Source organism: Chenopodium quinoa, unplaced genomic scaffold (genome assembly GCF_001683475.1).
Source record: "Chenopodium quinoa cultivar QQ74 unplaced genomic scaffold, ASM168347v1, whole genome shotgun sequence".
Classification (NCBI taxonomy): Eukaryota; Viridiplantae; Streptophyta; class Magnoliopsida; order Caryophyllales; family Amaranthaceae; genus Chenopodium; species Chenopodium quinoa.
The window spans coordinates 2,132,059-2,154,641 of record NW_018745540.1 but is presented as its reverse complement, the minus strand read 5'-3'; the positions used below and the strand labels follow the sequence as shown (position 1 = coordinate 2,154,641).

At 41.4% G+C, this 22,583-nt stretch overlaps 1 protein-coding gene across 1 annotated transcript; it reads left to right on the top strand.

Annotated features, from left to right (window-relative positions):
- Nucleotides 1–19,416: 19,416 nt before the first annotated feature.
- LOC110716090 lies at nt 19,417–20,415 on the top strand. Its single transcript, XM_021894725.1, has 2 exons — nt 19,417–19,682; nt 19,779–20,415. The coding sequence occupies exons 1-2, from the start codon at nt 19,417–19,419 to the stop codon at nt 20,413–20,415; spliced, it is 903 nt and encodes a 300-aa protein (XP_021750417.1).
- Nucleotides 20,416–22,583: the final 2,168 nt, after the last annotated feature.

Sequence of the window (22,583 nt, the reverse complement as noted above, 5' to 3'; positions counted from 1 at the left end):
GAAGGAAAAAGGAGAAAAACCAATTTCTGCAGAGGCACGTCCGTGCCCCTGAGGAGGCACGTCTGTGCCTAGCAGAAGAGGCACGTCCGTGCCTAGGTAAAGAAGCAGGCACGTCCGTGCCCAGCACTAGGCACGTCCGTGCCTGGAAGACAGAAACTGCAGCAATTTTGCTACGCCTAGAGGCACGTCCGTGCCTAGCAAGGGGCACGTCCGTGCCTCCTGGGATCCTTGTGCGCCAAGGCTTAGCCGGTTTTCTTATCTTTTTGGGCTTGTATATATATTCTTTAGCTTTGTTTTTCTTGAGGATTCATTAAGTTTATTTTATTTTTCAATTCCTATTATTAAGAACTAGTTCTCCATCTACTTTTTTTTTAAGTTTTGTAATTCAAGATTCAAGGTTTCTACTTTCAATTTTATTCAAGATTTGGTACTTATTTTTCATCCTTTGTTATTTAATTATGTTTTCATTATTTATTTTTGTTTTTGTTTCTTTAATCATGTGTGAGTAGATTCCTTAATTCAAGATCTAGTGTAGCCCTATTATTATTGATGCATGAATTAAATCTTTAAATTCTTTAATAACTTTAACAATTGAATTGCTAAATTGATTGTGATTATGCCAATGCTAGGTTAGACATAACTATAGTATTGCGATTATTCCATTGTTTTTATCACAGCGAGAGTTGGGTATAAACGGATTTGAGTAAATCAATTTAGGGTTTGATTCTCAACACGAGAGTAGTTGGGTTTGATAATTGGGAAGTGAGAGTAATGTGTTTAATGTCTCTAATATGCATGATACCATGAGAATAGGATTGATTGTATGTTAGGGAAGCCATTGATACTCGAGAGAGATCCTTGGTAATTATTAGGTTTTACTTTTCCCCGTTCAATTGAAATCGTATGTTAAGGGTAGAATTACAATTGCATCGATAATAGTTGTGGTGAAGCTAGATCTTGGATGTTTTTAATTGATTGATTTAATCATCTTAATTAGTTTATTTTCGAATTTTCCCTATATTTTAGACCCTTAGTTATCGATTATACTTGATTCTTGCTTAGTAAAGATTTTAGTCTAATTAATTGTTTCTGAACCTTAGTCTCTTGGGATCCGACCCTTACTTGCCAGTCTACATTAGTATTGGTCTGTTAGGTTATTTTTGATAGGTACGCGACACGCCTACCATACACCCATAATTAATTTAACAATTATGCAAATTAATAATGTTTTTGTCAAAGTAGGGAGCTGGAAAATAAAACCAATCATCCAATGAAAATTTTCCAACTTTTAACATGTGTAAAAATAATAAAATTACATCTTCCAATATGAAGATTAATCAAAATTTGATAACAAGTACTTGAACTTTAAGGACTTTAATCAACACAAAATGATTATATCCAAAATTAGTTCAACCATGGAATTTAGAATCAAAGTTCCAACCATTTAAACACTCAAAGATTGGATCTTTAATATACAAGGAACTTAAAATTTCACATTCCCAATAAACATTCACACTTTAATGCAATTGATTTGCATGATTGTGAAATAACAAGTTTATGTGAAAAAATGAATATACCAACTTAAGCACACATTATGACTTCATAACCATGCTTAAAAGGGTTTAAAATTGATGTAGATTAAGGATGCAATAATGCATTTAATCTACCCTTGACATGCATAAATTAATCAAGGTATAAAGATTTAAAAAAAATTCGTCAAAAAAGAATAACCCCTCGAAAAACATATTTCTGGGTGGATTTTGGCTTCTGGACAATCCTAAAAGGGTCAGAAACGATTTAGAACATCGATTCCACCCAAAAATCACTATTTTTAGTCGAAATCTGGGTTCGTCAGCCAAAAGAGAAAAATACGAGTTTTAAAATTAATTAAAACGAGCTTCTAATCCAATTAGAAAGCACAACCAGAAATTTAAATCCATTTTAAATCACCTTAATTAATTACAAATTGCAATAATTAAAAAGAGCGCGGCTCCGATACCGCTGTTGGGTTTCGTAGCGTCCAACGCTACGCGGAAGAGAAACCTGCCCAAGACCCCGCCCCAAGAATTAAAGCAATAAAGCATGCATAAACATAATTAAACAATAATTAAGAGAAGTGATAAAGAAGTAATACCCTTGAAGCGTGCTTCGCTCGTAAACCGAGCTCTTACTTCGAAGCTTAAAGCCTCACAAGCGTGACGGCCTCCAACGGCTCGTACCCACGACCCGACCCGAACGATCTTCGTCTCAAGGGTTAGTCGTGACTTGACCAAGTATAAAACTAGAGTTTTACGAACTTAAAGGTTTTCTCAATAATAAGAGATGCCTTTTTGAGTTCCACTCAAGTTTATTTCCAAATTCCCAATCATGGGATATTTATAGGGAAATGCAACTTGCACTCACATTCATAATCAATGTGGGATAGTTGCATTTTTCATCTAATTTATTTAAATAAAAAATAAATTATAAAACAATGCAATCAACAATCAACAAGTGGCATGAGGAGAGGAGAGGTTAGGTGAGGACCATAACCATGGGGGGGGGGGGGGGGACCATTGCCTTGCTCCTCAAGGCATGGCTATAAGCCTTGGTCCCCACTCTCCTTAAACCGGCATTAATGCCATGGTGAGCTGGCTGCCAGCCTTGCTGGCCAGCTAGCACTGCCAGCCCTGCATAGCTAGCACGCCCAAGCACATGCGAGCACGCTGCGATGGTGCTGTGCCATGCGAAGGCACGCACACACGCAAGCGCCTAGCTATGCGAGGCCTTGCGATAGCAGCTAGGAATGCAGGCTCGCATGCTGCGGTGGTGCTGTGCCATTCGAAGGCACGCACGCACGCACACAATAGTGCTGCGATGGTGCTGCCATGCAAAGGCACGCACGCACACCATGGTGTTGTGCTAGCTCGAGCTAGCCTAGCAACCACATGGCTAGGCCAATGTGATGCTATGGCTTTGCTCGAACTTGTTGCTTGTTGATTTTGCGACACTCGGTCTCGACGCCCTAGGCTCGATATCCGACGTTTGTGTTCGTAATACTCTAGTGACTCATCGAATCCTTCGGATTGATTCGTCGGTTCGGATCGGCAGTTCATTTGGGTTCGACCCGAAGGGTTCAGTCAAGATAAAGCTGTAATATTAATTGTTCACTAATATTACAGATCGGAAGCGGCCTCCACCCAGGCATTCCGATCACTTGATCTCACTGAAGAATTAGCTTCCTGATAACTCTGAACCCTCTATCAGAATAATACACTTGTTGGAAGGACACCATTCCTTTCACATCCATATAGATATCAATTAGGTTAATCTCGACCCTAAAGTTTCAAACTTTATTCTACCTAATAAACAATAGAATAGACCAAAACTAAGGGCTCTTCTTCCTGAAAACATTACAGCCCAAATTATGGGCATTCTCCTACCGCTTAATGATATGTTGGACAAACCTGTTTGGGGATTAACTACACATGGAAACTTCTCCGTTAATTTAGCCAATTGACTTGCTTATAATCTCAATTCCGAAGACAACAATTGGCTCCATAGATGGATTTGGAAAATAGACATCCCTCCCAAACTTCAAATTTTCCTTTGGCAAATATTTCATAACAGTGTAGGTGTTCGAGACACTCTTCACAAAAGAAACATTATCCCATTTGACATATGCCCTTTATGCAATCAACAAAGTTCAACAGTTGATCATCTTTTTCTTAACTACACTAGAACCAAAGAAGTTTGGAACCTCCCCTTATAAAAAAGAGTGGTTAGGTTGCTTAACCTCGTTTCTAAAACTAGCAAAAACCTTAATGTACTTAAGAAAATACCCAAACACAAGGAAATTTGTCTTCCTCATTTGTAGTATTTGGAAAGAGCTAGCGGAATGCTATAATCTTCCGTGAAACCTTTGACATCTTTAGGATCCACCATCGAGCACAATTTGTGTTCAACGATTAGCACCAAAGAAGTCTCATAGATACCTTCACCTCCATGGGATCTCCCATTTTCAATATCCCATAATTATTCTTCTCATACTCAATCCCCAAAATCCATTCTTATATCATGGAAGACGTCTCCCAATAAATTTTTCAAGCTCAACGTCGACGATTCGGTTCGTTACAACTCAACAACAGCATGAATCATCATCAGATATAGTAGCGGAGCACTCATCAAGGCATCTACGTTCAACCTCGGCAACGCCAAAGTATTTATAGCGAAAGGTATGACTCTTCATAAAGGAGTCCAACTAGCCCTTCAATGTGGCATTCATAACATTGAAATTGAAGGTGATAACTTACTAGTCATCAACTCAATAAAAGGCATCTTGACAGTTGCTTGGCAAATCGAGCATATTATCCAAGACACTCGTTCTCTCCTTTCTCGGTTTTGCAATTGGAGTATCCAACACGTCTACCAAGAGGCAAATCGCGCAGTGGATTGGATAGCTAATGTGGGTCATTTAGTTTGTAGTAGTATGGATATTGATATTTGTAATAATTGTAGTTTGTTTTCTATTCTTTCTTCTGATACATTAAGAATTCCCCTCGTGAGGAGGGTTTTCTAATGTTTAATTTTTCTTACCTTTTCAAAAAAAATAAAAAAAAATTAAGAGTATAATACTACTGCACTACCAATGGCACGTTATCACAACCTAATAGTACATGTACAGTATTAGCTTTAAAAAGAATACCATTATAACAATTTTTATTACCATTAACCCCATTTATAGTACTATTCTCTATTAATGGTACATTTTATAATTTAATGGTACCATTGTTAACTTTTAAAATATTTTCGAATGTGTCATGTCATGTAATGACAAATACATAACTGTATTGCATTACCACATGAAATAACTGTTAACTTTCAAAAAAATTGTTGGTGGTTATTATTACAACAAGAATTATAGTTGGTGGTTATTGTAAAAAAAAAAAATTCAATATATTATTAGTAAATGACAACTCTACACAAGCCATAATTTTTCAGCAGTCTTGGTCAAAACTCTTTTTATCCCTACGTTTCGTATTAATCGCAATACTAGAGTGTTTACAAAGTTTAAGAAAATTTATAGGGTGGGGCCCAAAAGAAGATTTTTTTAATATAAAGTATTGTTGGTGGGAAAGAGAAATAATAATAATAAAAAAAAGTAGTATAAGTGGGGTTGATAGGAGAGAGAAATAATAAAATATTTGAGAAAGTGGGGTTAGTAGAGTGAGAAATTATAAAATAATGGTGGATCCTTTCCAAATATAGGAGTGTTGCAATTAATATGAAACGGATGTAAAAGGGAAGTGTTACAATTAATACGAAACGAAGGGAATTTTACACCCTAAGATCTGATTTTTACTCATTTGAAAAGAGTAACTTTATCAATATAGTATATATAACTTTTATTTCTTGTTATAAAGTTTTGATGATTGTGAATAAATGATAATAATCTAACTAATACATGTATTGAGATTTGCTTAAACAAGTCACGAAAGCATTAAGATTCTTGAGTATGATTGAGATCATTGTTGATGATGGTTCCTAGGCCAACATACAATGTACGTATCATGCTTATGTTTCCCCTTATGAAAAAGAAGAGTTCCTGAGGAGGAACACAAAAAAAAGAAGTCTAAATGTATTGTTGGACTTTATATGTAGTTCATAAGAAAATGAGAAGCGATCCTTTGCAAGGAACAAACCCAGTTCATGAGTGGGAACATTGGCCATGTTTGTTCTCACTAGAACAAGCAAAGAGAAGTTTTGAGAGGAACACCGGCACACATGAAGACAAAAAAAGGAGTATACTACTATTTTTACCGGATTCATGTAAGTATGTTGGATAAGGGAAATTATTTGGAACAGGCCTAAGGAACTACATTGAAACTTCATTCAGTAAGGAACTCATTGATGTTTACCGGTAAGGAACTTACAGTCAATCTAGAATTCGTTTCTAGGAGGAACACGAGTTTGCACAACACTAAAAGTAAGTTTTCCTCGTTAGTAGTCATTGCATTATATTTGCCTATATTCTAGAGAGTTAGTTTTAACTTGGTATCATTATTTCCAAATAGATTTTATTTTATAAAAGATAAGTTTTCAAAATAAAATATGATTTTCTGTTAAATTGATAAATTATTATCTACGTTTTCTCCTAGTTTTTAGGGATTTGTCTAGGGGCTGTTTTCAATTTAATTTCTAACTAGTCTAGTATTTCAAATTAAATAATTTAATTATTGTAGGATAAAATATTTATTCTTAATGAATAAAATTCAAATGCTATGAAATATTGTGTGGATATCCATTATCCTCCTTTTATCATTTCGGAATATTCTAGATCTAGGGTTTATTGTTATCTAAGCAAACCCTTGTTATATTGTATGTATATATATACCCCACTCTATGGAATAAGAGACTTCTGATTTATTCTCTCCCCAATTTCTCTCCTATATCTCTTTATTTCTCTTCCATATTTAACACGTTATTAGCACCATAGCCGACTAAACAAACCTACGAAGGAATTTAGCCATATTAATATTAGCAACTTTACAATTCCTCGGCTAGAAAAGGTACCCTATCATCCTATTCTATTTCTCCTAAATTATGAATTTTGAAGCTATAATAATAAACATGATATCATTGCCGCACATTCGTTGATTATTTCGTCATATTGTAATTATTCTTGATATATAAACATATATGCAAATTAACTACCGATGATTCATACGAAGTATAAGATTTTTTTTGCACAATCTGCCTAACTTGTATTGACTACTTGAGTGATATAACTTAATAAGAGTCACTATTATTGATTAGGGGATTTTTCCCCACCAGTCACCATCTGACAAGTGGACCAATCAGGTTCCGCCATGTGTCCGTCACATGGGCCAATAGGAGCCTGCCACGTGTCAAGCAATGATCTGTCCACTATGGACCAATTACGACACGACACGTGTCCTTCCCATGACACCTGGGATAACCGGTCACCTAGGCCCAACTTCCGAGGGAAGCCCAATCAGCCCAAGGTTAACCTAAACCTAGATTGACACGTTTCCCGAGGTTATAAATACCTCCCTTAATCCTCATTAAGGGGGATAACACGCTAAAAAGCATATTACACACATTAAACACTCTCACCTAGAGAGACTCAATCACTTTAATTTCCGCATTAATTACTCCTTAATCAAGTACTAACTTGACCGTTGGAGGCGGATCTCCAATCATCCGGAGCATCCGTTTGTTGTGCAGGTACAGGCGTCCGGTTCCAGTCTCGGAATTGTAACTCTCCCGCAGGACATCAGAAAACCCCGAAACATTTGGCGCCGTCTGTGGGGAGAGTACTTCTGAGATGGCATCCACGTCTGTACCGACTCCTGAAGAGAGGCGTCCCCTAGACGACCCTCTAGTTCAGTCGGACCACGATACTGAGAATGAATTTGAAGTTGCAGCTCACACAGCTTCAGACGGGACCCTAAGGGCCCGACGTACCCGTCATACCGAAAGGAGGGAACGGGAACATCTTCAAACTGGAAGCGAGCCAGCAGGCGCACCGCCTGTTCGGCAGCAGCCGACTGATGGGTCTGCTCCCATCACAAGGAACGAACTCATGACCTTCATGAGGGACTTCAAGGGAGAAATTCAAGAGTTGATCAACAAGAAGCCGCCTGCTCTGGACAAGGAGCAGTCGGCTAAGAAACCCTCCACTTCACTAAAGAGGAAACCAGTTTCAAGGGCGAGAGGCGACCCCTCATCCTAAATCTAGGAAGTGGGAGCCACCTTCCCTTGATTTCACAAAATACCGTTTTCCTACTCCAGGAAATAGGAAACCTGTTCGTCATATTCAGGCGGACGGGTCGAGGAAAACATACACAGACGCTCGGCTACTGCTAGAGCAGAAGAAGAGTGACCGATTGTCAAAGTCGGCCTCTACTTCAAACTTCCAAGACAGTCTGCGAAATACCTCGATGAGGCATACTCAGTCGTATCATGAGAGTCAGTCAGGCGGCACCTCCCGTCAGTTCGGCTTTCATAGCGACCAGGCGGTACCAAACTTACCGTTTGTACCGCAACAACAGTATTTTTTACAGCCACCTCCGTTTGGTGGACATGCAGCAAAAAATGTCCAACCTATGGACTGGCAGCTACGGTTGCTTAGACTTGGTGAACAGCCGTCGGCCTTCTCCAAGGAAATTACTGAAGCCGCTCAGCCGGCCAAAGTGAAAAATGTATTAGTAGGCGCCTATGACGGCACTACTAACCTAGAAGACCATCTGATGGCATTCACCAACCTGATGTACCTTCAAGGGTTGGATGATCCCACTTGGTGCAAGTGTTTCCCAGCGACTCTCAAAGGAATCGCACAACAATGGTTCGGCAACCTGTCGACTGGTTGTGTAAATAACTTCAAGACGCTTGCTTACTTATTCACCTCCAACTTCGCCATGAACATACCTGCGAAGAAGACGACCCTTGATTTAGGAACAATTCAGCAGGGCGAGAAGGAGGGGCTTCGTTCTTACATCAAGCGGTTTAACCTGATGAGAATACAGATTCAAGGGTTACCGGATGAAGTAGCCTATACTGACTTTTTCAGAGGTCTCAAAGACGGGTCGACCTTGAAATTTGATTTGGTCCGAAAGAGGGTGGCGACTCTTCAAGAGGCCTTGATTGAAGCGGAAGCCTATATACAGGCGACTGATCTTTGTAGTACGGTAAAACAGTCAGACGGGAAAAGGTCCGACAAAAGAGAAGGACGACAGAAACAGTCGCCAAACAAAGACAAGAAGAGAAAAGAGGTTTGGGCGGCTGATTCCTCTAAACAGCCGGCCCAGAAAAAGAAAAAAGAATTCAAACCATACTCCCCAAAGTATGCGTTTAACAAGGATAGCCAATTTATCCTAAAGGAAATCAAGGGACGGATCTCAATTGAGAAGCCGGTCCCCATGAAGGGTTCTGTAAACAACCGGAACCAAGAAAAATTCTGTGATTATCATGAAGATGTTGGTCATCACACCAATGAATGCATCAGTCTCATGCGGTATCTGGACCGCCTGGCTGAGCAAGGTGATCTTGACACTTATGTCAAGAAATCTACGAGGAACACTTCCTCAAAAAAGCAGTTGACCAAAAAGAATCAACAGGCCGACAGCTCCGATACAGATGATGCAGTCGTCTACACCATTGCAGGCGGCTTCTCAGGAGGCGGCCCCACTATTAGGGGCAACAAAGACAATATCAGACGGTTAGATGTAAATTCCGTTCACCAAGAACGACCCTCCAAATTTTCATTTCCTGAGATTGTCATCACTGAAGAAGATCTAGGAGGGGTAAGAGGGCCGCTTGACGACCCTATCGTTATTGAATGTAAAGTGGCCAGCAAGAGAGTTGGCTGAATCCTCATAGATACCGGAAGCTCCTCAGATCTCATCAGTAGAAAATGTCTGTGGAAACTAAAATATCAGACTGATTTCATACATCCGGCATCCCACCCTTTAGTAGGGTTTGGAGGAGGAGTCGTCCACCCAGTGGGACGAGTGGATTTACCCATCCGCCTGGGCGAAAAAGGGGAAGGACGACACATGATAGTCCGGTTCCTGGTAGTAAAAGAACTCTCGGCCTACAACATGATTCTGGGACGACCAACCCTGAATAATTCCAAGGCTGTTATAATCCCATCTCTTATGTTGCTCAAGTTTGAGAGGGATAATGGAACAGTCGAGTCCCTAAGGGGAGATCAGAGGATGGCCCGAGAGTGCTATCTCTCGGATGTCAAGCCCACTGTTATGGCCACTGGGTCGAGTGGTGGAAAAATAGACCTTAACAATGTCAAAGAGAGTGCGCCTGTTCAAGAAGCAGGCGGCAAGAAGAGAAAGGCATCCCAGACAGGGGCCGCAAGAAAAGACAGAAAATAGCAATCATTGGCAGAGGAGTGGTCGGATGAATTCCGCCCTCAGGCGGCTGGTGAGCATACGGACTTGATCTTAGACGATTCACGTCCTGAGCGAACAGTCAAAGTTGGGACGACTGCTCTGAGAGTCCTGGGTGACGACTTTCACAAACTATTGAAAGAATACAAGGACATCTTTGCATTCGAAGTCCATGAAATGCCAGGCATTAGTCCTGATCTGGCGGTACATAAACTGGTCGTGGATCCGAAAAAGAAGCCGGTACGGCAGAAGAAGCGGAACATGGCGAAGAAAGAAGTCAGGCGGCAGCCGCCGAAGTTAAAAAATTACTTGATGCAGGGTTCATTCGGCAATGTTACTTCCCAGACTGGGTTGCAAATGTGGTGCTTGTTAAAAAGCCGAATGGCACCTGGAGAATGTGTGTAGACTACACATACTTAAACAAGGTGTGCCCCAAAGACAGTTACCCTCTGCCTAAAATTGATAACTTGGTCGACTCAACAGCCGGCCATGCTTTGATGAGCTTTATGGACGCCTACTCTGGTTTCCATCAAATTCCTTTATGGAAGAAAGATCAGGAGAAGACGACCTTCGTCACTGATCAAGGGTTATACTGTTACACGGTCATGCCGTTTGGTCTTAAGAATGCCCCGGCCACTTTCCAGCGAATGATAAACACTGTGTTCTTTGATCAGATTGGGAGAAATGTCGAGGCATATATTGATGATATGATTGTCAAGTCAAAACTTCAGAAAGATCATCTGTCGGACCTCCGAGAAACTTTCGCCACACTCAGGCGGCACCATGTCATGCTCAATCCCAAGAAATGTGTCTTTGGAGTTGAGTCTGGGAAATTTCTCGGATTCCTTATCAATCAGAGAGGAATAGAGGCGAACCCTGAGAAGGTGCAGGCGGTCATTGACATGCAGTCGCCTCGTACCATCCGAGAGGTTCAGAAGTTAACAGGTTGTCTGGCGGCCTTGGGAAGATTTCTAAGCCGATCAGGCGACAAATGCCTATACTTTTTCCAGGCAATTAAGAAAAAGGCAAGGTTTGAATGGGGGCCGGATGCTGAGGCGGCCTTCCAGAAATTGAAAGTTCACTTGCATTCCTTGCCGAGGCTGGTCAGCCCTTTGCCCAAAGAAGTACTCTACATGTACCTGGCCGTCTCTGATCATGTGTTAAGCGATGTTCTCCTTGCTGAAAGAGACGGCTGTCAGCTCCCGGTCTACTTTGTCAGTCATGTACTGAAAAATGCCGAGTTGAGGTATCCCTTAGTGGAGAAATTTGGTCTTGCACTCTTCATGGCTGTTAAAAAATTGAAGCCCTACTTTTTGGCACATGCAGTCGTCGTGTATACAGACCAACCTATCAAGCGGCCACTGACCATCATAGAGTCGTCAGGCCGAATGATCAAATGGGCTATAGAAATTCAGAGCCTCGAAGTTACTTTCGAGCCTAGAAAAGCAGTGAAGGGGCAAGCATTTGCTGACTTTATTGTTGAGATGACTCGTCCTCCGGACTCTCAAGTTACAGACCAAGTCTGGAAGGTATATGTGGACGGAAGCTCTACTTCAAATGGTTGTGGAGCAGGCGTCATATGTCAGTCGCCAGAGGGCGACAGGTACGAGTATGCTCTACGCTTCAGTTTTCAGGCCTCAAACAATGAGGCGGAATATGAAGCTTTACTAGCCGGAATCCGCATGTGCAAGGCGGCAGGGGCAAGAAATTAGACGCCTGTTCCGATTCACAATTGATAGTGAGTCAGTACAATGGCGAATACGAAGCAACCCATCCGGCCATGATCAAGTATTTACAGGCGGTCCGACAAGCAGTCGGCTCCCTTGAGGATTTCCATCTGACCCAAGTGCCGAGATCAGAAAACAACCAGGCGGATGCACTGTCAAAATTAGCATCATCCGCCTCCTGTGATACTCCTCGAACTGTTTTTTGGGAAGTAATGGAGAAGAGAAGCATCGAGGAAGACCCTATTGGAATCCTAGACAGAAGCTCAACCTGGATGGATCCAATCAGGGCATATCTGACAAACGGTACCCTGCCGGATGATCATCAACAGGCGGCAGCACTGAAAAAACGAGCGACCAGTTTTGAAATAATAAAGGGAGAACTTCACAAAAGGGGGTACCTTCAACCCTTCTTAAAGTGTGTTACTCCAGAAAAGAGACGAGAGATACTAGATGATCTTCACTCTGGTTACTGTGCTTCCCATATAGGCGGTAGGACGCTTGCTCAACGGGCAAGGCGGCAGGGCTACTTTTGGCCTACTTTAGAAGCAGATGCGATGGAGATGGTGAAAAAATGTGACAAGTGCCAAAGGTTTGGCAAACTAATTCACCGTCCGGCTACTGACCTCACTACCATTCATAGCCCACTACCGTTTGCTAAGTGGGGCATGGATATTCTGGGTCCATATACGCCTGCTACAGGCGGAAGGAGGTACATACTTGTTGCCGTCGACTACTTCACTAAATGGGTAGAGGCGGAGGCTGTAAAGGGAATCAAGACGAAGGATGTAATTTCATTCATTTGGAAAAATGTCATCACTCGGTTCGGGGTTCCCATGTCTATGGTTTTTTATAATGGTCCCCAATTTGAGACGTCTGTTCTCAAAAGTTGGTTGGGTGACCAAGGAATTGCACACTACTTTGCATCTGTCGGCCGTCCACAAGCAAACGGCCAGGTAGAAGCCTTTAATAAAATCATCTCAGACGGTCTCAAGAAAAAGATTGAACGAGCAGGCGGCCTATGGGCGGATGAATTACCACATGTTCTCGGGGCCATTAGGACGACTGAAAAAGGGGCGACTGGAGAAACTCCATTCCTCCTAACTTATGGTGCGAAAGTTGTTCTTCCAATAGAACACTACGAGCCGACTCTTCGAGTAATGCTATATGACGAAGAGGCAAACTGGGAAGCCATGCGCCTGGCATTAGACTCACTTCCTGAAAGGAGGGGCAATGCTGTCTTGCGCCATGAAATTTACCACCTGAGAATGACTAAATCATACAACAAAAAAGTACACAGGCGTCCACTCAAAGTGGTGGACTTTGTACTTAGAAAAATGAAAGCAGTTGGTAGAGCTAATGAGTCTGGCAAACTAACTCCCAACTGGGAAGGACCCTACCGAATCTGTGAAGAGGTCAGGGACGGTACTTACCGTCTGGGAACACCAGACGGACAACCGTTGCCTCGAACTTGGAATGTAGATAATCTTAAGAAATATTTCTTTTGAATGATGTAAATAGTCAAGGGTTACTTAATAAAAGTTTGCATACTTAATATTCAATTTTGTACTAAGAGGGGCACGCCTACTAACAAACAGTCGGCTACTCTCCATACTCAGTTTTTATTCTTACTTAAGAGGGGCAGGCCGCCTATACATTTACAGTCGGCTACTCTCCATTGAGTATTTTACTCTATCTTCAGAGGGGCATGCCGCCTGTACCTTTACAGTCGGCTACTCTCCATTGAGTATTTTACTCTATCTTAAGAGGGGCAGGCCGCCTATACATTTACAGTCGGCTACTCTCCATTGAATATTTTACCCTATCTTCAGAGGGGCATGCCGCTTGTACCTTTACAGTCGGCTACTCTCCATTGAGTATTTTACTCTATCTTCAGAGGGGCATGCCGCCTGTACCTTTACAGTCGGCTACTCTCCATTGAGTATTTTACTCTATCTTCAGAGGGGCATGCCGCCTGTACCTTTACAGTCGGCTACTCTCCATTGAATATTTTACTCTATCACCATAGGGGCACGCCGTCTGGACATATAGTCGGCTACTCTCCATAGAAGAGGGCCGACTGGTTCCAAACACACAGCCACCCCCCTTATTCTTAACTAAAAATGACCAGGGCCTGGCCGACCCTGTGCCTAAACAGGCGGCTACCCTCCTTTTACTTAGCACCTACGTTCACCAAGAACTAACCAAGGCCACAGGCCGAATGATCAAACCAGGCGCCAAGCCAACTGATCCAATCTTCAAAACTAATACGACCTGTCCCAACATCATAGCAGGCGTCCGGCGGCATCCCTCCGGATGAAATTCGTCGCAGAGAGCAGCTCCCTTTTGGGTGGAACATTGCTCTATAAACTAATTACACGGCACCTATACGACTGTCCCCAAGGGCAACCACGTAGCCGTTTTTGAGACAAGGATAACTCTATCACTAACCAAACCAGTGGTAGCAGTTGACATCTGAGTCAGATGACCGCCTGTATTACTTGGGATAAATGCAGGGGGTACCTCTTGAGTTAATAGCCAACAAACATTGGCGAATCTAAAGGATCAGCCGGCCTCCGCCGCCTGGTACCTTTACTACTCAACAGGAGTGACAGCGACTGAGTAACACCAAAGTTAACTCATAGTCACTCTCTCAAACTTAGTATGGAGCCTAAAAGGTATGAGTCGTCCGCCTGTTTTTAGCAAACAGGGGCTCTCAACCACTACTCCTGCTAGGTTAACAACCTATGAGTTAAAAGCCAACAAACATTGGCGAATAAAGGGGAACAACCGGTACCAACCGCTTGATACCTCTATTACTCAGTTACTTGGCGACTAGGTAACAATCATGTTTACTTGGTCAGACCACTTTCCTACTTGGTTAATTTTACAAATGACAAGTCCGCCTGCCTAAAGGGGATCCAATCTTTAAAATGGTTCGAATACCGATTGGATAAATGGCCGACTGATCGTCTAGCCTGGAAACAGACAACCAGTCGTCCAGGGGCATAGGCGGCGTGACTAACTATCCGTACCTGTCTGCAACTATCGGCCATGTAAAACAGTCGGTATAGTGTACAATTGGATCTCAGAATATTCAATACTTAAACAAATTTGAAGCAAAACAAAAATATTCATTAAAAAGAAGCCGGTCATTAAAGACCGGCAAAATATTCAGAGCCCCGGCCCCCTGGCCGGGTAAATACAAACAAACGGCACGCAAGCCGTGGAAAGAAGACATAAAGCTTAAGAAGGGGGCAGATCTTCAATATCAGCAGCTGCCGCCTGGTCAGCACTCTTCTTGCTGGACTCGGCTTCAGCTGCATCCTTCTTTGATGCATTACCCCCAAGCGGCACAAGCGCCACTACCGACTGCTCCTCCTCCTCCAACGCCTCTTCCTCAGCAGCCGCCAGGATCTCCTGATTATATCTATCAGAACACTGGCGGTACATTTTTTCCCATGAGGCAAAGTCGGCATTGGGGAAGAGGCGGCCCCAAGTCATGCGCTGGATTTGAGCAGAGTCTTTTATCATCTCCCGGACCAGCTCTTTCTTTTCTTTCTCGGCCTTTTCCGAGAGCTCCTGAGTAAGACTCTTCTCCTGGGTCACCAGGCGTACCTTTACGCTTGCCAAGGATTTCTCCAAGGTTTCGTATGAGGACATCTTTTGGCGAAGAGGTCTCAGCTCGGCCTTGAGGTTGTTGATGGTCGCCTCCAGCTCGCTATTCCTCTTCTGGGCCGCCTCTAACTGAGCCCGGATAGCGGCGGTAGCCTGCGCCTGATAATAAAGAATATCAATGGTCAGAACTTCATTATGGGCAATTTGAAACATTGCCTTATCACAGTCAGAGGCGGCCATAGCTTTTGCAGCTTTTACCTCTTTGTTCTTCCGGTCAAGCGGCTTGCGAAGGCTGTTCACTCGGAGTAGGGCCTAAGTAAAAAGGGGAACAGGCGTCAGTTTCCAAACAAAAAAGAAAACATGCGTCCTGGAATTCAAATACTCAAAAATATGCTAAGTATACCTCAGCAAGGACCCCTGCAATCCCGTCTAGGTCAAGGGTGCCGACACCCCTGACCGCCTCCCTTTCAGCTGGAGGAACGGCCTTGATCATAGACTTGGCCACCTCGACCAAGTCAGGCTCCTGAGGGCCGGCTGCATCAAGCATAAACAAACGGATTAGACCTAGTAAAGAAGGGAGCAAGTCTAAAATTTACAAGGATAATTTCATACTTCTAGGTGGCCCAGCTGGAGTTTTAGAAGAAGTGGCCGGCTGTTTCTCAGCCGCCACATGTTTCCTGGCAGAACCAGGAGAGCTCGCAACAGTCGTCCTCCGGGCCTTGGGGTCCGGCTATTGGGAAGAAGAAGCTCTTGGAGCGCTCGTCTAAAAAAGAAGAGAAGTCAGTATATGCATAAACACAACTCCAAAAAGAGGGTGAAAGGTTCGAAGCCCACCAAGGGTTCCCCCTTGTTGGGGGAGTCGGTTGAAGACTGTTGCATGATGGAGGCCCGCAACATGGCCGCCGCAGTCTTGGAGGCGGTAATTTTGCTCATGGCGTCCGCTCTAAAAACAAATAGCAAAGTTAATAAAAGTCATAACAAGAAATGAATGGAACAACAGAGTATTCGACAGGCCGGCTACCTCTTGAGCACCGACTGCTGAGGCCACAGGCGGCCAAAAAGTACTCGTCGTAGAGCCATTTGAAGCTCGGGACGCAGTGCAGGGGTACTTGCTCTCGTACCCCTGAAGTAGAGTTCACCTTCGACTCTACTTTGAAGAGTCCTTTATCTAGGATCTCTTTCTTAGCCTTGGGGGGAACAGGCGGCATGCTGCGGCCGCCTGCAAGAAGAGGCGGATTCCTGTTCCACCTGTTGAAGCGCTTGTTCAGCTCTGTGTCTGAACTCTCAATGATGAGGAAGGTGCTCCGGCAGTCCTTCCATTTGTTTGCTTTACCTCTCGTCATGAGGTAGCCCCTGTGGCTCGTCAATTGATACCAACCGGTACCGCCTGCCTTAGGGGTTCGGCTGAGGTAGTTCATGTGGGCGAAAGCCTCGAAGCTCGGCTCCACCCCGTGCAGTTCGCACCCGGCCACATAGTCGAGTACGTTGACCCAGGAGTTCGGGGCTAACTGCCATAACCCCAACTCATACCCATCCAAGATCCGCTGAACAGCTGGATGTAGTGGGAAGCGCAGCCCAGCCTTGATGGCCGCCTCGTAGCAGCCAAAGCAGGCGCCATCATAACTGGTACCAGCCGGCCATACGACTGTGTCTTCTGGATCAGGCACGAACACTAAAAAGCCGGGGCCCATTGTGTGGTTTGCGATAAAGCTCTCCACTTTCTCTTGCATGGCTGTGATCCGGCCCCGAGGTACCGTGCAGTAGTAGGGGGTATTTTGCTCTCGGTGAGAGGCGGATGGCTCCGCCCAATCGTCCCCCTTCTCAACTGCGTGAGAAAGCCTCGCCTCTTGTAGGCGACTGTTTTTCTCTTCTGTGTCCAGGGAAGCATGGCCAGAAGAGCTAGACTCGGAATCGTCCTCTGACGAGTCCGAAGAGGACGACTCCTCCCCTCTCCCGGAAGGGCCCGCCTCCTCTCCTTTAAAAGGAGCAGGAGAGAATGTAGAATTGTCAACTGTAAAATGGGAAGGGGTCACTTTGACTCCTCCCTCAGAACTGCCGGCTTTCAAGCCGCTTTGTTTCACTTCCACATCTGGCGCCTGGTCAGATGTTTCACTAATCGGCACCCTGTGGGAGGAGCCGTCTAAGTTTGAGATCCTGGCAGTCTTTTTTGTCCTGGCCATCATGCTCTGCATAGACACAGATACAGCCAGACTTTGTATAAAGGGCAAAGATGGGTCCAGATTAGGGCAGGCGGCACTCCTAGTCCTAGATTCAGCCGTCCCCGGTGACCGGCTGATCACTAACCTAGGTCGTGTCGTGTGCTTCCGTGGTGCCATTTCAAAAAAGAATAAAGTAAAGAGAAAATTAAGAGTAAGAGAACCGACGGTTACCTGAACGAGTGACGATTGATGAAGTTCTGAAAATCCTTTGCAGTCGGCTTGTCAGAGCAGGCGGTAGGCAGAGAGGGTCCAAAATGGCAGAGCAAGTTCAGGGGTCCGAATGTTCTCTCACAAAGTTTTCAAGTGTGAAAATGACCGAAGTCAACACTCCTTTATATAGGCAAAGTGAGAAGGCGAAGGGTCACTTCCAGAATTCAAAATTTTGGCGGGAGAATCTCTCGGCCTCTCGCCGAGTGACACCTGTAGCAGGTCATCGCCTGTTACAGGGCGATACCTGTCACAGGTAACACGTGACCAGTCACGTGCCACCTGTGATGGGCAAATGATTAGGGGATTTTTCCCCACCAGTCACCATCTGACAAGTGGACCAATCAGGTTCCGCCATGTGTCCGTCACATGGGCCAATAGGAGTCTGCCACGTGTCAAGCAATGATCTGTCCACTATGGACCAATTACGACACGACACGTGTCCTTCCCATGACACCTGGGATAACCGGTCACCTAGGCCCAACTTCCGAGGGAAGCCCAATCAGCCCAAGGTTAACCTAAACCTAGATTGACACGTTTCCCGAGGTTATAAATACCTCCCTTAATCCTCATTAAGGGGGATAACACGCTAAAAAGCAGATTACACACATTAAACACTCTCACCTAGAGAGACCCAATCACTTTAATTTCCGCATTAATTACTCCTTAATCAAGTACTAACTTGACCGTTGGAGGCGGATCTCCAATCATCCGGAGCATCCGTTTGTTGTGCAGGTACAGGCGTCCGGTTCCAGTCTCGAAATTGTAACTCTCCCGCAGGACATCAGAAAACCCCAAAACAATTATCTAACTCGTATTTGTTTCATATGTATATTATTTATTTGGTTAATTGAATTGCTTAAATCTATGATTTTGGATCATGTCGCTTACTTTTGTGATTGGTCAAATTAATGACATAATTATTGACCTTATATATGTTTGTGTCGTAGCCTCATAGGATTTACTTTTGATCATTCAGGGCTATTTTGTCTCTTTATTTACTTTACAATTCCATAATCATATTATATATTCATGATCATATACTGGGTGTCATCATGTATGTATTTGATATCCACCGTACTTGCATGTGGATTATTGTTATGTACGCTAAGATTTATCTCTTTATAGTTAGGCTGCACACATGCTACTGATTGCTAGCTGTAATCCTTAGATAAAGGCGCTTAGCATATATGTTTCGGTTGTTTGATTGCATACCTTTTATCAATTAAATCATAATTATCTTTTTGTGATTGAAAATAAATAAATAAATAAATAATATTATATTAAATTATGTATCAATTCTTTACCCTGCTAACCCAATTATATTAAAAATTATATCTTTTAATTTACACTCCATTCATTGCCTTGTTGTTTGATAAAAGATTTGTATAGTTGTATCAATTACACATTAATTTATGGGTTTGGTTTATTAATAATGAATCAACGAACTAGTCGGATTGGTTTATTTTGAGTCAAGACTTTAACAGTAGCTAAAGTTAGGCAAAGTATTAATGTCAAGTGTTACATATAAATTTATCAATTGAGGTTTCATGTTTTGTTAAGATAATTGATTAATGGACTTAATTGTGGTCTCATGAATAGTAACCTTCTCAAGGTTCAATACGCAAATCTTATTATAATTACTTACTTGAAATTAGTTGTCTTAATTGAAACTTGGAGTATATATATTTAATATACCATCTTGTTCCTAATTTATTATATTGTTTTATATATTAATGAATCATGTCAAACCTTGCAAAACTCGAATTTGTTGCTCTTGATATTACTGAAAACAACTATCTGTCTTGGGTGTTAGATGCTGAAATACATTTAGATGCAAAGGGACTTGGTGATACTATTAAAGAAAACAACACTGCAACAAGCCAAGATAAGGCTAAGACTATGATATTCCTTCGCCATCACCTTCATGAAGGCCTTAAGACTGAGTGCTTGACTATTAAAGACCCACAAGTCCATTGGAGTAATCTAAAGGAAAGATATGACCACCAGTAAACTGTGATATTATCAAAGGCTCGTTATGACTGGTTACATTTAAGATTACAAGACTTTAAGTCTGTGAGTGAATACAACTCATCCATGTTTAGAATTACATCACAATTGAAATTATGTGGAGAGAAAATCACGGATGCAGAAATGTTAGAAAAAACATACTCCACTTTTCATGCAAACAATGTTGTCCTGCAGACACAATACCGTGAAAAGGGTTTTACAAAATATTCTGAATTGATATCTTGTCTCCTTGTGGCTGAGCAAAATAATGAACTATTAATGAAAAATCATGAATCACGCCCAACTGGCTCTACTCCATTCCCTGAAGCGAAGGCGACATCCCATAGTGGGAAAGAGAAAAAGGCTAGAGATCACGCCAGCAGTCGTGGTCGAGGTCGTGGTCGCGGCTGCGGACGTGGACATGATCGTGGTCGAGGTGGTCATTTTAGAAACTCATACTCTCACCAGAAGTGGGACAATAAAGATGGAAATAAGAATGAGAAGGATAAATATGAAAATATATGCTACCGTTGTGGAGGAAAAGTCCATTGGTCTCGTGTGTGTCGTACACCAAAACATCTAGTAGACCTTTATCAACAATCAATCAAACAGAAAGGAAAGAAAGTGGAAACAAATTTGGTGTACGAGGATGGCGAAAGTGATTTTGATTACGATGATCAAACTCACCTGGAAGCAGCTGATTTCTTTCCTAATTCTGAAGAAAATAATTGAATAAATTATGATCCATTGGCGAATAAACTTTATTAATTAGCTTGCATTTATTATAGAATTTTATCGTAGTACTATGATTTTATGCTTTATGGGACATTTGTTTTGGATATTTTTTATGTTTTTGGATATTTCATTATTATTATTATCAGTCATTTATTAATTTAAGTTATTTGGTTTAGTGAATATTATTTTAGTTCCTTTAATTCTATTACAATAGTAATTTGAGAATTTTTAGTATAAAGGTTCATATAATTGGGCAAGAGGAACGAATATGAGTCTTATAAGAATCATTTTACTTTGCTTGATACATGCATTGATAAAAGAATTTATAGCTTAAAAGGTGCAAGAGATTTAAAGGTAGTTAGATTAATTTAATGCCCCCACATGCAAGGATTAGGGGGAGATAGTATTTATATCATTATATTATGTAATCCTTGCACATAAATAATAAAATATATTGATGGTCAGTTTGGTACATACATTAACTTAAATATTAATGTTTTATTTAATAAAAGTGGCCACATGTTAATTAATATATTTCAAAATGATATCATCCTGAAGATGAATATGAATAGATGTCATTATTTATCTATATACCAAATGTAAATGCTCCAATTAAAACTAATGTCCCAGAAGGACAACAAACATCAATTTCTAATGAACCTAAACCACGCCTGAAGCGTAGTATTTCAATAGGTTCCAAAACAAAATATAAGAATCTTGAATCAAGAAAAGAGCAATTATAGATAATAACAAATTTGAGGAAGTAATACATTTTGATAGATCTTTACAAGAGATTATATTTAGTAAAATGGATATGTACCATGATTATATAGAGTACTCTAGAAGAGTATATAATTATCCAACAAGCTTAGCATGTATCAAGATTATAGTCAAAGCTCAGCAGAGTATATATAACATCTTGGATCAAGTATTAGTTGATTATCTTGCCAATTATATAAAGAAACACATTTTGGTGTTCTAATATCACATCATATTCATGGCCATGCATAAAGTAATTTTAACAAAGTGATCACTAGTGTTGGAATACTGACCAGAGTTCAAATTTATAGAAGTGACTGGATGTGATAATTAAATTAGGCCATCCGGGTTTAATAATTACCCATTATGGAAACTTGAAGTTTCATTTGATAATGTGCTGACACTCTGTCAATGTTAGATATATGAAATGAATTGAATGTCAAGACATAACATTGAGATTGAACTGTATTTGGATTGTGATTTTAATGATTTGTGTTGAAGAAAATTTCAAGAGATAATATATTCGTTTTGAATAAATTTTTCATACGAAAGAGTAATAGGTGACTAGAAGTTCACCAGAATAACTTATATGTTGTCACATGTAGGTGACCAGAAGCTCACCAAATACAAGTTGTATGAGGAAATTCTGAATATTTAATTGGTATCATACTATCAAGGTTTCTAGTGATCTAGAAGATCATCACCTAGTAGAATTACAATCAAGTTTATATTTGTATAATAATTCTTTTGATTGGGGCTATTATATGTCAGCACATAAGAAATTGGAAAAGAAAGAAAAACGTACAACTGCACAACACATGTCTCCCCATTGACATTGATCTCCAGAAGAGAACATATTATGGAAAGTGTAACAATAAATACACATGCAGTGTAAAGTTAATGAAGAAATGATTCTCCATTGAAATTGTTCTCTAGAAGAGATAAAACTTGTTTAATACAACTATTCTGAGATAATTATTTTGATTGTGGTTCTCCCGATGAAAAGAATTTTAATTTATATACTAAGTTGGTATAGAATTAGACGCCCCTATAAATGAGATATTTTACCAACTTAGGGGGAGAAGAATTAGCAAAAGTTGGAAAATCGGAAAATATAATTGATGATCCCTATAAAGGTAGTTTAAAAAGTTATATGACAACTTTTGTCTATATATTATCAAGATATGTTGCACATTTATGATTTGATTTGTATTTAGTTATGATTCATGTTGCATAGCGTTGAAGATACTTTTTGGTCATATTATGTGTATACATTGAGATAAAATCTTGCCAATTATACTTGAATCACTACACCTGAAGTGTAGGTTGTATGATCGGTTCCAATATAAAGATATCTCTAATGGATATGATATATGGCAAGATAGTGCAGTTAATATTAATTGCGT